The sequence below is a fragment of the Oncorhynchus mykiss genome, chromosome 17 (assembly GCF_013265735.2).
Source record: "Oncorhynchus mykiss isolate Arlee chromosome 17, USDA_OmykA_1.1, whole genome shotgun sequence".
NCBI lineage: Eukaryota > Metazoa > Chordata > Actinopteri > Salmoniformes > Salmonidae > Oncorhynchus > Oncorhynchus mykiss.
In genome coordinates this window covers 33,450,611-33,465,136 of record NC_048581.1, presented here as the reverse complement: position 1 = coordinate 33,465,136, position 14,526 = coordinate 33,450,611, and the positions used below count along the sequence as shown (strand labels likewise).

Here is a 14,526-nt window from a genome sequence, read left to right as displayed (position 1 = left end):
CATACAATACTTTTGCTAGGACTGTCTGAGTGGAGAGGGGTAAACTAAAAACTAGATGTTATTGTCACAGAGGTTTGGGATTCTCTTTCTTGTTGGTCCATTAGCTAATTTATCCCCTGGTTATATAACCAGGAAGGCCAAATCTCCATCCCAACAAAACCGTCAGACATTTCTGGCGGTCTTTTCACATAGCTCTTACACTAAAAGGGCAGTATCATTTTCACAGTATTATTCCAGCCTCCATAGTGTGGAAATATATATAAAACACAGGATTTTGACTGCATTGGGGCTTTTAATGTGCCCTGTAAATGACCTAGGTATTTGCATTGCAATTGAGTGCACAGTATGACACATCCTAATACAATCACATATCTTATACATCACTGTTGTCACAAGTAGGTATTTCCGCTTACAACAAGGGATTACATTGCAGATATTGATTGCTTTACTGTGTTAAGCAACAACCCAGATATTTAGTTTGCTGTTTTTGAGGCCTTATCATCAATCAAGCACTTACGGATTCAGCATACTGCCTTTCGGGCTATGTCTGGCACAGCGGGAAACCAGGATATTGTACAAATACACAACTCACCACTCAGTCAGAGGCTAGACTTTAATCACATTTATTTTCCCAATTATGACTACCATGCAAAGAAATCCAATTGCCACCGTCTGAGGGGTTTTCTCCCGTTCTAGTAATTATATTTCTATGCTACCATGGCTCCGGTATCTAGTATCAATATGGTGGAATATTCACTCATCTCTGGACAGGGGAAAAACAATAAGCGGTATTGCCATGTAACTGGATTTTTGAGTAACAAGAGACGTGCATCAAGATAGATCTATCCCTAAAGCATGTAACAGCAGTGGGAGAAATGGCATCAGGGTGCAATATCAGACTATTGATGAGATCAAGTTTCATACAAGCTTCTTTCATTTGGGGAGCGTGGCAGGTGGTTTGTAAATCTATTGGAGCAAAGCTGGCAAGAGGCGAGGAGGGGGAATCTTGACCTCAAGGAATGTCTAGGGGTCAACTCTCTTATTCCTCAGTTTGATTAAGTTTAATTCCATGTTCTTTAATTCAACTACGTTTAATTATGTTACATTTCATTGATGTGATAATATCATAATGAGCTTTCACCGGTTATATCTACTGTAAGCAGGACTGGAATGCTATTATTGTGATCTACTCGTTAATCAACCGTGGAGATGCGTAGTAAAGACAACCATCAATGGCAATCTAACTTCGCTTTACCAGCAGTACTTCCCCTATCCCCCTCAAGTGTGAATCATTTACTAAGGCGGCACAGCTTCCATTCCCCTTATCCAAAACAATATGGCCTCACCTCCCACTGAATTTTTGCTGTGTTGCCACGACAATGTAGGAGATGGGAAGAGACCAGCCAAGCAAATTGAGACTTCTCGATTTAATGCTTTTTTCTTTTGACCGCTCGTCTCATCATGTTGCCTAGGTGTGAGCAGTGAGCATCCCCACTGTCTTATGAGGACCTTCTTTGAGTTTCGCGAGGGTCTGCCGATTCTGGTCTTGTGCCCCCCCCCCCCCAGCCTCCCCACACACACACAAAAAAATGTTTCATCCTACAGCATTTCTAAGACTTAATAAATTATTCAGGACCAACCGTTAGGTGTGGTCTGAGGGCCACTCACACTGTAATTATTTCCTCTTTTGTGTGTGTCAACTCCTCTGATTGTTCAGATGGCTAGCGCTAAGTGTGCAATCTCAGCACCTGGTGTCAGGTAATAGGTATTGATAGCAGGAGATAAAATGCACTGGGCTGGTACAGCGCTTGATATATCCTTCCCTCCCTGAGGGCTTACAGGGGCGTTTCAGTCTAATTTGACACCATACACCGGCGCCGGCAACCGTCTCTGACGCTACAGAGCATTTCAATCAAGAGTGTAGATAAGGAGGAATGCATCGTTGAATACTATGTCCCATCTCAGTGTTGCTCTGAAATGACGTGTCTTATGAAAAATAACACCTGCTATAATTTGGTCATGAGCCCAAGCATTTGGAGAAATGTTTCATAAGCTTTATGCCAGTTTCCTTTTTATAAGATTTGCATTGAGATTTTTTATATACATATTATCGTATAATAAACAGACATTAGGTAGACATAGGCAGATTATAACCCCAGGTTATAACCCACCCCTAAATTACAAGGTTCTGCCACACATTAGCATAGCATAAACAGATATTGGGCAGACATTGGCATGTCATAACCTCACCCTTATCGTTCTTTGTCATTCCAGTTGAGCTTCCAGCACAAGGTGGGCATCATGTACTGCCAGGCGGGCCAGAGCACCGAAGAGGAGATGTACAACAATGAGAGCGCCAGCCCCGCCCTGGAGGAGTTCATGGAGCTGCTGGGCCAGAGGGTCAGGCTGAAGGGCTTCACAAAGTACCGGGCCCAGCTGGACAACAAAAGTAAGAGTTCATGACTCAACACACACATTTGTTTTATATATTTTATAATCATTTGATTTATCATATGCTTGATAAATGTTCAATAAATTAGGGGATGAGGGCCCAGCTGGACACATACTGTACATTCTCTTGTACAGACCAACTGAAAAGAAGAAGAATTCCGTTTTGAATGATTTATCTTGTGATAGGAGCAAACTTGAAAGAACGTCCATGTCTCTCTGTACACTGAAAAATGCTCAAAGCGTTACATGGCCAGGATTTTTTTTTAACTCTGCAAAATTAATATGATTTTTTTATTATACGCATAAATGGTGTTGGAGGGCAAGTAGGAGGCACCCTGTCCTCTGGTCTAAAAAAATGTCCCAATGCCACAGGGCAGTGACTGGGGACATTGCTCTGTGTAGGGTGCCGTCTTTCGGATGGGACGTTAAAATGGGTGACCTGACTCTCTGTGGTCACTAAAGATCCCATGGCACTTATCTTAAGAGTAGGGGTATTAAATGTCAACCGTGAAGAGGTGACTCTGGGATGCTGGCCTTCTAGGCAGAGTTCCTCTGTCCAGTGTCTGTGTTCTTTGCCCATCTTAATCTTTCCTTTTTTATTGGCCTGTCTGAGATATGGCTTTTCTTTGCAGCTCTGCCTTTAGGGCCAGCATCTCGAAGTCGCCTCTTCACTGTTGACTTTGAGACCTCGTGTTTTGCGGGTACTTTTTAATGAAGCTGCCAGTTGAGGACTTGTGAGGTGTCTGTTTCTCAAACTAGATACACTAATGTACTTGGCCTCTTTCTCAGTTGTGCACCGGGGCCTCCCACTCCTCTTTCTATTCTGGTTAGCGCCAGTTTGCGCTGTTCTGTGAAGGGAGTAGTATACAGCGTTGTACGAGATCTTCAGGTTCTTGGCAATTTCTCACACGGAATAGCCTTCATTTCTCAGAACAAGAATAGACTGACAAGTTTCAGAAGAAAGTTCTTTGTTTCTGGGCATTTTGAGCCTGTAATCGAAACCACAAATGCTGATGCTCCAGATACTCAACTAGTCTAAACCACAGTTTTCAGCTGTGCTAACAAAATTGCAAAAGGATTTTCTAATGATCAAGTAGCCTTTTAAAATGTTAATTTTGGATTAGCTAACACAACGTGCTATTGGAACACAGGAGTATTGGTTGCTGATAATGGGCCTCTGCCGTTTCCAGCTACAATAGTATTTCTGATCAATTTTATGTTATTTTAATGGACAAAAAATTTGATTTTCTTTCAAAAACAAGGACATTTCTAAGTGACCCCAAACCTTTGAACGGTAGTGTATATACTGTACATACAGACAGACAGATGCAACAATTTCAAAGATTTTACTGAGTTACAGTTCCTATAATGCAATCAGTCAATTGAAATAAATTCATTAGGCCATAATCTATGGATTTCACATGACTGGGAAAGGCTGCAACCATGGGCGGACCAAGAATGAAGTTTTACCCCACAAAATGGCTTTAATACTTAAGCTGCACCTGTGTAATGATAATTCTGTTTAATCAGCTTCTTGATATGCCACACCTGTCAGATGGATGGATTATTTTGTCACATGAGAAATGCTCACTAACAGGGATGTAAATACATGTGAGTGCAAAGTTTTAGATCAATACGGTTTCTGTGCGTATGGAAAATTGCAGGGATTGTTTTATTTCAGCTCATGAAACATGGGACTGAAACTTTACATGTTGCGTTTACATTTTTGCTCAGTGTATATTAATATAGATATAGAGATTTATGTATATCTCTCTGCTGAAATACAGGAATTTAGATATAGACCTACCATTGAGCAGTTCAGTCAAATTAAAGACAGGCTGGTCGCATGCACTCCATGTTAAGTTCCCCACTATAGGCAGTCTATAGTTATTATGCCCCCAGCCTCTGGAATAGCCTGCCAGAGAACCTGAGGGGGGCCAAAACTGTGGACATATATTTAAGAGATCTTAAAACTCATGTTTTTTGCTTTGCTTTTCCTTAGGGTGCTTTTTAGTTATTCAGTTTGTCACACTTTAGTTTTTATTCTTGTTTGTTGTGTAGTAAACATTTAAGCTTTCCTTTCCTTGTTTTTTGCATCTGTTTTATTCCTGTAAAGCACATTGTGTTGCATTCCATGTCTGAAATGAGATGTATAAATAAAGATTGATTCGACTTGTTGTCTGTGAATAAACCCGGGTGGGTCTTTCTATATCGACCATAGCAACACTCTATAAATTAATTGTCATGTGTACTCTGTTGGTTCTATTTGCTTTGCAGTTGTAAGCAACATCTTACATGTCTCTTGGGAAAAGCATTCAGATAACTGTTTTTTTTTATTATTAATGGGCTATTCTGGAGGTCTGAAATTCAGTTACAGCAGTCAAGATTTTAAGCCATCTTAAAGCTGTGTCAGTCTGTCTATCCTGATTCCTGGAAATGACACGCAATCTGCCCAGCTTTCATGTAAATCCACCTATACAGGAACAATGGCCAGTGTCGTTTCCAAGCTCTGGGGAAAGCTCTGGCCATTTAGAAATACACAGAAACAGACTGGCCATAGGGCATTTCAGGCAAATGCAAGATTGGCCGATCTGTCTTAAAAATAATTTGTGCAGTATTATTGTTATTTGATTAATAATGGGGGGCCTCAAGGAAACGAATGGTCCAGAGTGTTGGAAATGCCCATTTCTGGTCTTAGTCCGTCCCTGGAAATACCACAGGATTATTATTGCTGTATTCAATGATCTTATTGCAGATCATGTAATTAGATTTTTTTTTTTCTCCAGAGACTACAGTATTAAATTATTTTAAATTCTGTTTAGAATGTCTCTGCTCTGACCTAAATTCTTTGTTTGGGTGTTTCAGCGGATTCCACTGGAACACATTCTCTCTACACTACTTACAAAGACTATGAGCTGATGTTCCACGTGTCCACACTGCTGCCCTACACCCCCAACAACAGACAACAGGTGAGTGGACTCTGGAAGTCTATGGTTACCTGCTAGCATGCTAGTAGATACCGTAGACTTCCAGTCATTGGGCTAACGCTACCTCCAACTTCCTTCATACTGGACACCGATGCATAAAATGTCTATGCACTAGTACATCTGACTCTGGGGAAGTAGATAAAGGGCCTCATTGCCAACATCCGAAAGTATCCCATTAAAGCAGCACTAGTCAATCTGTGTCCACCCGCAGTGGGCCCCCAACATTTGTGTAAGTAAGTAAACTGAGAGATTGGTCTTGGCAAACGTCACTGCCACAGGTATTTGAATATTGTTGTAACTGCCCTTAAAGCCAGATTTAGGAGTGCCACTTCAGAGGAGCTATTGAACACTGATAATTAACACAAAGATCTAGTAGGTCAGATTTTCAAAACATTAAGGGCTGAATCCTGACTGGAGATGTGCACATAAACAGTGCTGGAAAAAGTACTCCATTTTCATACTTGAGGAAAAAGTAAAGATGCCTTAATAGAAAATTACTCAAGTAAAAGTGGAAGTCACCCAGTAAAGTACTACTTGAGTAAAAGTCTAAAAGTATTTGGTATTAAATATATCTAAGTATCAAAGTAAATGTAATTGCTAAAATATACTTAAGTATCAAATGTAACAATTCCTTATAAAACAGATGGTGACATTTTCTTGTTCTTTTTTTATTTACAGAAAGCCAGGGGCACACTCATTAACAAATTAAGCATGTGTGTTTAGTGAGTCTGCCAAGATCAGAGGCAGTAGGGATGACCATTGATGTTCCTGATAAGCACCTGAATTGGTCAATTTTCCTGTCCTGCTAAGCATTCAAAATGTAATGAGTACTTTTGAGTGCCAGGGAAAAATGTGTGGAGTAAAAAGTACATTATTTACTTTCGGAATGTAGTGAAGTAAAACTTATAAATAAAAGTCAAAAATATAAATGGTTCAGTACAGATTCCCCACAAAACTACTTAAGTTGTACTTTAAAGTATTTTTACTTAAGTACTTTACACCACTGCACATAACCCTCGAGACAATTTCCGCTGCCCCGGTCAGATGAAACCAAAATAAAAACACCCCCATCAAATCCGTCTGTTTTAAGATAGTTGTATCTGTTTTATTGCATGGGCTGCGTCTCAATCCACCACATCCGCTAGTGGTTGCCTTCCACATGTGCAGTGGAAGGTGGCTGAGCTTACGGCTGTGTTTGTCAGACCAAACAAATTGTGTTAAAAATGTGCAAAAATAAAAAAAAATGTTTTATTTTTTTACTATCTGCTTTTCCATGTATGAATCAGTTATCAATGTGTTTCTATGGGCTTAAGTGCTGTAATGTTTTTCAATATTTTGGGGGGATAGATAAAGTGGTTCTAAAATTCAACATCAAATAGCTAAATGATCCTTGCTATGACCATCTTAAAACAATTCCATATGTTAGCTTAGTAAACCCCCCCCAGAAAAAAAATTATGATGCTCTGAAAAATGTATATTTTTCTCACTGACGTCAATGACTAACTGCAACCCTTTTTAATCATCATTATAGTGATCATTATCATGAACATTCCTTATAGTTTCTACCCATTTACTACAACTGGTAGCTTTCCATGTTGATCCTTTAGTCACAATCTGCTCTCCAATATTAGAAATTGGCACTCATCATTTCGGAGTCGTGCATAATTTCTCCCAGTCAGTGACTTGTTAATTGGAAATGCTATTGCTGGAGATGTTGCCACGACAACAATTTCGCATGCACTCCTCAATTAAATTCTCCACTCTGCTTGGTGTCTGAATATGCCTGGGTGGGTCTTTCTATCTAGACCATAGCAACATGGTCTATAAATGAATTGTCATGTGCACCATGTTGATTCTATTTGCTGTGCAGTTGTAAGCAGTATTTTACGTAAAGCTCTTGGGAACAGCATTCAGATTAGAGATCAACCGATTTTTTTATATTTTTTTATATATATATATATATATATATACATACATACACACACACACACACACACACACAGTGGGGCAAACAAGTATTTAGTCAGCCACCAATTGTGCATGTTCTCCTACTTAAAAAGATGAGAGTCCTGTAATTTTCATCATAGGTACACTTCAACTATGACAGACAAAATGAGAAAAAAAATCCAGAAAATCACATTTATTTATTTTCAAATTATGGTGGAAAATAAGTATTTGGTCACCTACAAACAAGCAAGATTTCTGGCTCTCACAGAACTGTAACTTCTTCTTTAAGAGGCTCCTCTGTCCTCCACTCGTTACCTGTATTAATGGCACCTGCTTGAACTTATTATCAGTATAAAAGACACCTGTCCACAACCTCAAACAGTCACACTCCAAACTCCACTATGGCCAAGACCAAAGAGCTGTCAAAGGACACCAGAAACAAAATTGTAGACCTGCACCAGGCTGGGAAGACTGAATCTGCAATAGGTAAGCAGCTTGGTTTGAAGAAATCAACTGTGGGAGCAATTATTAGGAAATGGAAGACAGACAAGACCACTGATAATCTCCCTCGATCTGGGGCTCCACGCAAGATCTCACCCCGTGGGATCAAAATGATCACAAGAACGGTGAGCAACAATCCCAGAACCACACGGGGGGACCTAGTGAATGACCTGCAGAGAGAGTTGGGACCAAAGTAACAAAGCCTACCATCAGTAACACACTTCGCCGCCGTGTCCCCCTGCTTAAGCCAGTACATGTCCAGGCCCGTCTAAAGTTTGCTAGAGAGCATTTGGATGATCCAGAAGAAGATTGGGAGGATTTCATGGTCAGATGAAACCAAAATAGAACTTTTTGGTAAAAACTCAACTCGTCGTGTTTGGAGGACAAAGAATGCTGAGTTGCATCCAAAGAACACCATACCTACTGTGAAGCATGGGGGTGGAAACATCATGGTTTGGGGCTGTTTTTCTGCAAAGGGATCAGGACGACTGATCCGTGTAAAGGAAAGAATGAATGGGGCCATGTATCGTGAGATTTTGAGTGAAAACCTCCTTCCATCAGCAAGGGCATTGAAGATGAAACATGGCTGGGTCTTTCAGCATGACAATGATCCCAAACACACCGCCCGGGCAACGAAGGAGTGGCTTCGTAAGAAGCATTTCAAGGTCCTGGAGTGGCCTAGCCAGTCTCCAGATCTCAACCCCATAGAAAATCTTTGGAGGGAGTTGAACGTCCGTGTTGCCCAGCAACAGCCCCAAAAAATCACTGCTCTAGAGGAGATCTGCATGGAGGAATGGGCCAAAATACCAGCAGAAGTGTGTGAAAACCTTGTGAAGACTTACAGAAAACGTTTGACCTCTGTCATTGCCAACAAAGGGTAAATAACAAAGTATTGAGAAACTTTTGTTATTGACCAAATACTTATTTTCCACCATAATTTGCAAATAAATTCATAAAAAATTATGTCTGTCATAGTTGAAGTGTACCTATGATGAAAATTACAGGCCTCTCTCGTCTTTTTAAGTGGGAGAACTTGCACAAATGGTGGCTGACTAAATACTTTTTTGCCCCACTGTTTATGACACAATTTCTCTAGTTAATATTGCCTGCTAAAATGAATTTATTTTAACTAAATATGCAGGTTTCAAAAATATACTTCTGTGTATGGCTTTTAAGAAAGGCATTGATGTTTATGGTTAGGTACATTTGTGCAACGATTGTGCTTTTTTTCACGAATGCGCTTAAATCATCCCCAGTTTGGCGAAGTAGGCTGCGATTCGATGATAAATTAACAGGCACCAAATTGATTATATGCAACGCAGGATAAGCTAGCTAATCTTGTAATATCATCAACCATGTGTAGGTAACTAGTGATTATTTGAAGAGCGATTGTTTTATATAAGATACGTTTAATGCTAGCTAGCAACTTTACCTTGGCTCCTTGCTGCACTCGTGTAACAGGTGGTTAGCCTGCCACGCAGTTTCCTCGTGGAATGCAATGTAATCGGCCATAATCGGCGTCCAAAAATGCAGATTACCGATTGTTATGTAAACTTGAAATCGGCCCTAATTAATCGGTCGACCTCTAATTCGATTCACTTTTTTTAATTATTGGACTATTCTGTAGGTCTGAAATTCAGTTACAGCAATAAAGATTTTAGGCCATCTTAAGCTGTGTCCCTCTGCAGAGTATGTCCAGGAATCAGGACTGACAAACTGCCCCGCGTTCATAGAAATCCACCTATACAGGGCCAGTGTCCTTTCTAAGCGTTAGGGAAATTAGAACGGGCCAAATGTCTTGTGCATCGCATGTGTCTTGGGCCTTGATTATCAGGATTATCAGGATTTGAAGTTTCATTCCTCCCCTGGGATCCCATTTGATTTCTGAGATTAGCTGTAAGCCCTGCAAAGGCTCTGCCGCTACTTGAGCCCCTTGATCCGGCCTATTCTACCCCTCATCCCGTTTGTTTACCACCTACCCTTAACAGACATCAGGAGGCCATAGTCTGTTATCGCCCTGTTAGAAACCTCTGGACCCTAGCCACTGCCTTCAGCACTTCTGTTGATTGGCAAGGATATGAGAGGTGTAAGCAATATGACAGCATTATAGCTCCCACATGCCCTCTGATAGACTCCAAATAAACAGGTTTTACTGTCCTCCATATCCTTTCCTTGACCACTTAACAGCTTGACTCGTGATAAAGAATTGGATATATTTCTTTATCACGTACCATGTAGGTCTTTTTTAGGCCTTTTGAGACACTGTCCTAGTCTCATGTACTGTAAGGGCATTTACTTTTCTGAATTCTAATGTGCTTTTTCTTTTCCGTTTCCTTTTCTTGCCATTTAGCTACTGAGGAAGAGACACATTGGAAATGACATTGTCACCGTCATCTTCCAGGAACCTGGCGCTCTTCCCTTCACTCCCCAAAACATTCGCTCGCACTTCCAGCACGTGTTCATCATCGTCAAAGTCCACAACCCTTGCACAGAAAATGTTTGCTACAGGTGAGCAAAGCAGACCGCCGATACTTCTAAAACATTTGGCGTGAGAGATGTATAGAGCTGGTTTAAATTAACTTGCATTTATTCAATCATTCATGTACCTAAGGGCCCAATTTCAATAAGGCTGGAATCCAATCATTACAAGAGTCAATCATTCAGAAGTGCCTCTTAATGATTGTTGAATCAAGTGTCAACTCCCTCCATTGCTAACATTCAGTCCCTGGACAATAAATTAGACAAGCTTAGGGCGAGGATCTCCTTCCAGAGAGACATCAGGGACTGTAACATAGTGTTTTTTTACAGAATCATAGCTATCTGTGGACATATTGTCCATTTAGCCAGCAGGGTTCCCTGTCCATCGCACAGGAAGAAAAAAATATTCAGGAAAAATAAAACAAGTTTCATGATTAACAACTGTGTGATTGTGGTAAAGTTATCCCAATCAGGAATACCACATTACCTCCCAAAATAATTTTCTTCGGTCATCGTCACTGCCGTGTATATTCCCACCCAAGTCGACACTCAGGGTACTACACTTTTCTATGTGCAACCTGGAAACCGCTTATTCTGAGGCCGCATTTATTGAAGCTGGGGACTTTAATAAAGGACATCTGAGGAAAACGCTACATAAATTCTATCAACACATCTCCTGTGATTACATGCGCAACACGGACCGTGGATCATTGCTACTCTCCTTTTTTTAGGCTATGCAAAACAGGAACAGGAAGCTCCTGTGGTATGGACTGCTCAATATTGGTCTGACCAATTGAAATCTATGTTTCAAGTTTGTTTTTGATCACGCGGAACTGGAAATATTCTGGTTCGCCTCTGAGAACAGTATTTACTTACACACTGACTCGGAGAATGGGTTAATAAGGAAGTGCATAGAGGATGTTGTTCCCACTGTGACGATTAGAACTCGTCCAAACCAAAAACCGTGGATTTATTGCAGCATTCACAAAACTGAAAGCGCAAACCTTCGCATTTAACCATGGCAAGGTGACTGGGAACATGGATGTGTACAAGCAGACCAGCTACGACCTCAGTAACACAATCAAGAGTCAAAACAACAGTACACAGTGGATTTGCATTAAACGGCTCAGACATGATCCATACGTGACAGGGACTCCAGACAATCACCGATTTATGAAGGGAAAACCAGCCACGCCGCGGACATCCACGCCTCGCTCCTGGACGAGCTAAACACCTTCACCTGCTTCGAGGAAAACTACATCGAGCCACCGACGCTCACGGGGACTATGCTTTCGTTCTCTGTGGCCGAAATGAGTAAGTCATTTAAGAGTGTTAACCCTTGCAAGACTGCAGGGCCACGTCCTCAAAGCATGTGCAGACCAGCTGGCTGAAGTCTTTACGGACGTATTTCATCTCCATACCCCAGTCTGTTGTTCCTACTTGCATCAAGATGTCCACCATTGTACCAAAGAAAGTGAAGGTAAATTACTATCGTCCCTTGCATCATGAAGTTGTCATCATGAAGTTCTTTGAGAGGCTAGTTAAGGATCATATCACCTCTACATTACCTGAAACCCAGACCCACTACAATTCACATATCGCTTCAACAGACCCCGGGCGATTGCCATTGCACTGCACCCTGCCCAATCCCACCTGAACAAGATAAAAACCTACAGTACCAGTAAAAAGTTTGAACACACCTACTAATTCCAGGGTTTTTTGTTATTTTAACTTTTTTCTACATTGTAGAATAATAGTGAAGATATCAAAACTTAGAAATAACACACATGGAATCATGTAGTAACCAAAAAAGTTTCAAAAATGGAAATATTTTTTTATATTTGAGAATCTTCAAGGTAGCGACCCTTTGCCTTGATGACAGCTTTGCACACTCTTGACATTCTCTCAACAAGCTTCATGAGGTAGTCACCTGGAATGCATTTCAATTAACAGGTGTGCCTTGTTAAAAGTTAATTTGTGGAATTTCTTTCCTTAATGCGTTTGAGCCAATCAGTTGAGTTTTGTGACAAGGTAGGGGAGTATACAGAAGATGGCCCTATTCTTGCCATATTATGCCATATCATTACTTTAAAACAATGAGGTCAGTCAATCCGGAAGAACTTTGAACGTTTCTTCAAGTGCAGTCGCAAAAACCATCAAGCGCTATGATGAAGCTGGCTCTCATGACGACCGCCACAGGAAAGGAAGACCCAGCGTTACCCCTGCTGCAGAGGATAAGTTCATTAGAGTTACCCCCCCCCCCCTCAGAGATTGCAGCCCAAATAAATGCATCAGAGTTCAAGTAGCAGACACATATCAACATCAACTGTTCAGAGGAGACTGTGTGAATCAGGCCTTCATGGTCGAAATGCTGCAAAGAATCCACTACTAAAGGACACCAATAAGAGACTTGCTTGGGCCAAGAAAGACGACTTTTGAAGAATCTTAAATACATTTTGATTCGTTTTAACACTTTTTTTGGCTACTACATGATTCCATGTGTTATTTCATAGTTTTGATGTCTTCACTATTATTCTAATAGTAAAAATAAAGGGAAACCCTTGAGTTGGTGTGTCCAAACGTTTGACTGGTACTGTACTGTATGTAAGAATACTGTTCATCAATTACAGCTCAGGGCCCAGGGTCTGAACCCTTCCCTGTGCAACTTGGTCCTGGACTTCCTGACGGGCCGACCCCAAGTGGTAAGGGTAGGCAACAACACCTCCGCCACGCTGATCTTCAACACAGGGGCTTCACAGGAGTGTGTGCTCAGCCCAAGGACCTCAGCCACCCGGGCCACAGCCTGTTCACCCCGCTACCATCTTGAAGGCAGCTGGGCCCGAGAAACTGAGAAACAGCTTCTATATCCAGGCCATCAGACTGTTACATTCCCAACTAGCCGGCCTCCACTCAGTTCCCTGCCCTGAACCTTATTCACTGTTCTAGCCGGCTACCATGCGGTACTCTACCCTGCGCCTTAGACTGCTGCCCTATGTACATAGTCATTGAACACTAGTCACTTTAATAATGTTTACATACTGTTTAACCACTTTATATTTACAGCGCATTCGGAAAGTATTGAGACCCCTTGACTTTTCCCACATTTTGTTAAGTTACAGCCTTATTCTAAAATTGATCAAATTAATTGTTTTCATCAATCTACACACAATAACCCATATTGACGAAGCGAAAACAGGTTTTTAGGAATCTTTGCAAATTAAAAAAATTAAAAACAGATGCCTTATTTATGTCAGTATTCCGACCCTTTTCTTTGAGATACAAAATTGAGCTCAGGTGCACCCTGTTTCCATTGATCATCCTTGATGTTTCTACAACTTGATTGGAGTCTACCTGTGGCAAATTCAATTGATGACCATGATTTGGAGAATGTGCACACCTGTCTGTATAAGGTCCCACACTTGACAGTGCATGTCAGAGCAGAAAACGAGCAATGAAGCTGAAGAAATTGTCCGTAGAGCTCCAAGACAGGACTGTGTCGAGGTACATATCTGGGGAAGGGTACCAACCCCAAGAACAATGCCCTCCATCATTCTTAAACGGAAGAACTTTGGAACCACCAAGACTCTTCCTAGAGCTGGCTGCCCAGCCAAACTGAGTAATTGGGGGAGAAAGGCCTTGGTCAGGGAGGTGACCAAGAACCCGATGGTCACTCTGACAGAGCTCCAGAGATCCTCTGGAGAACTGGTAGAGTGGCCAGACGGAAGCCACTCCTCAGTAAACTTGGAGTGGGCTGTTAAATGAGAAACAAGATTATCTGGTCTGATGAAACCAAGAATGAACTATTTGGCCCGAATGTCAAGCATCACATCTGGAGGAAACATCCCTTCAGTGAAGCATGTTGGTGGCAGCATCATGCTGTGGAGAGGTTTTCAGCGGCAGGGACTGGGAGACTAGTCAGGATTGAGGGAAAGATGAATGACGCTAACTTTTTTACATTTTTGATTTATTTTACTAGTTAAGTCAGTTAACAAATTCTTATTTTCATTGACGGCCTAGGAACAGTGGGTTAACTGCCTGTTCAGGGGCAGAACAACAGATTTGTACCTTATCAGCAAGAGGGTTTGAACTTGCAACCTTCCGGTAGGCTACCCTGCCGCCCCAAACTACAGAGAGATCCTTGATGAAAGCCTTCTCCGGAGTG

The 14,526-nt window shown here is 41.4% G+C and overlaps 1 protein-coding gene across 3 annotated transcripts in view; it reads left to right on the top strand.

The window, feature by feature from the left end:
• The window catches only part of LOC110493763 (signal-induced proliferation-associated 1-like protein 2), a 102,757-nt gene that overhangs the window by 50,730 nt on the left and 37,501 nt on the right, over window positions 1-14,526 (top strand). For all 3 annotated transcript variants that reach the window (XM_036949754.1, XM_036949752.1, XM_036949753.1), the window contains exons 5-7: window positions 2,275-2,449; window positions 5,317-5,420; window positions 10,237-10,394. In XM_036949754.1, the coding sequence (XP_036805649.1) occupies window positions 2,275-2,449; window positions 5,317-5,420; window positions 10,237-10,394 (437 nt within the window). The remainder of the gene's footprint in view (window positions 1-2,274; window positions 2,450-5,316; window positions 5,421-10,236; window positions 10,395-14,526) is intronic.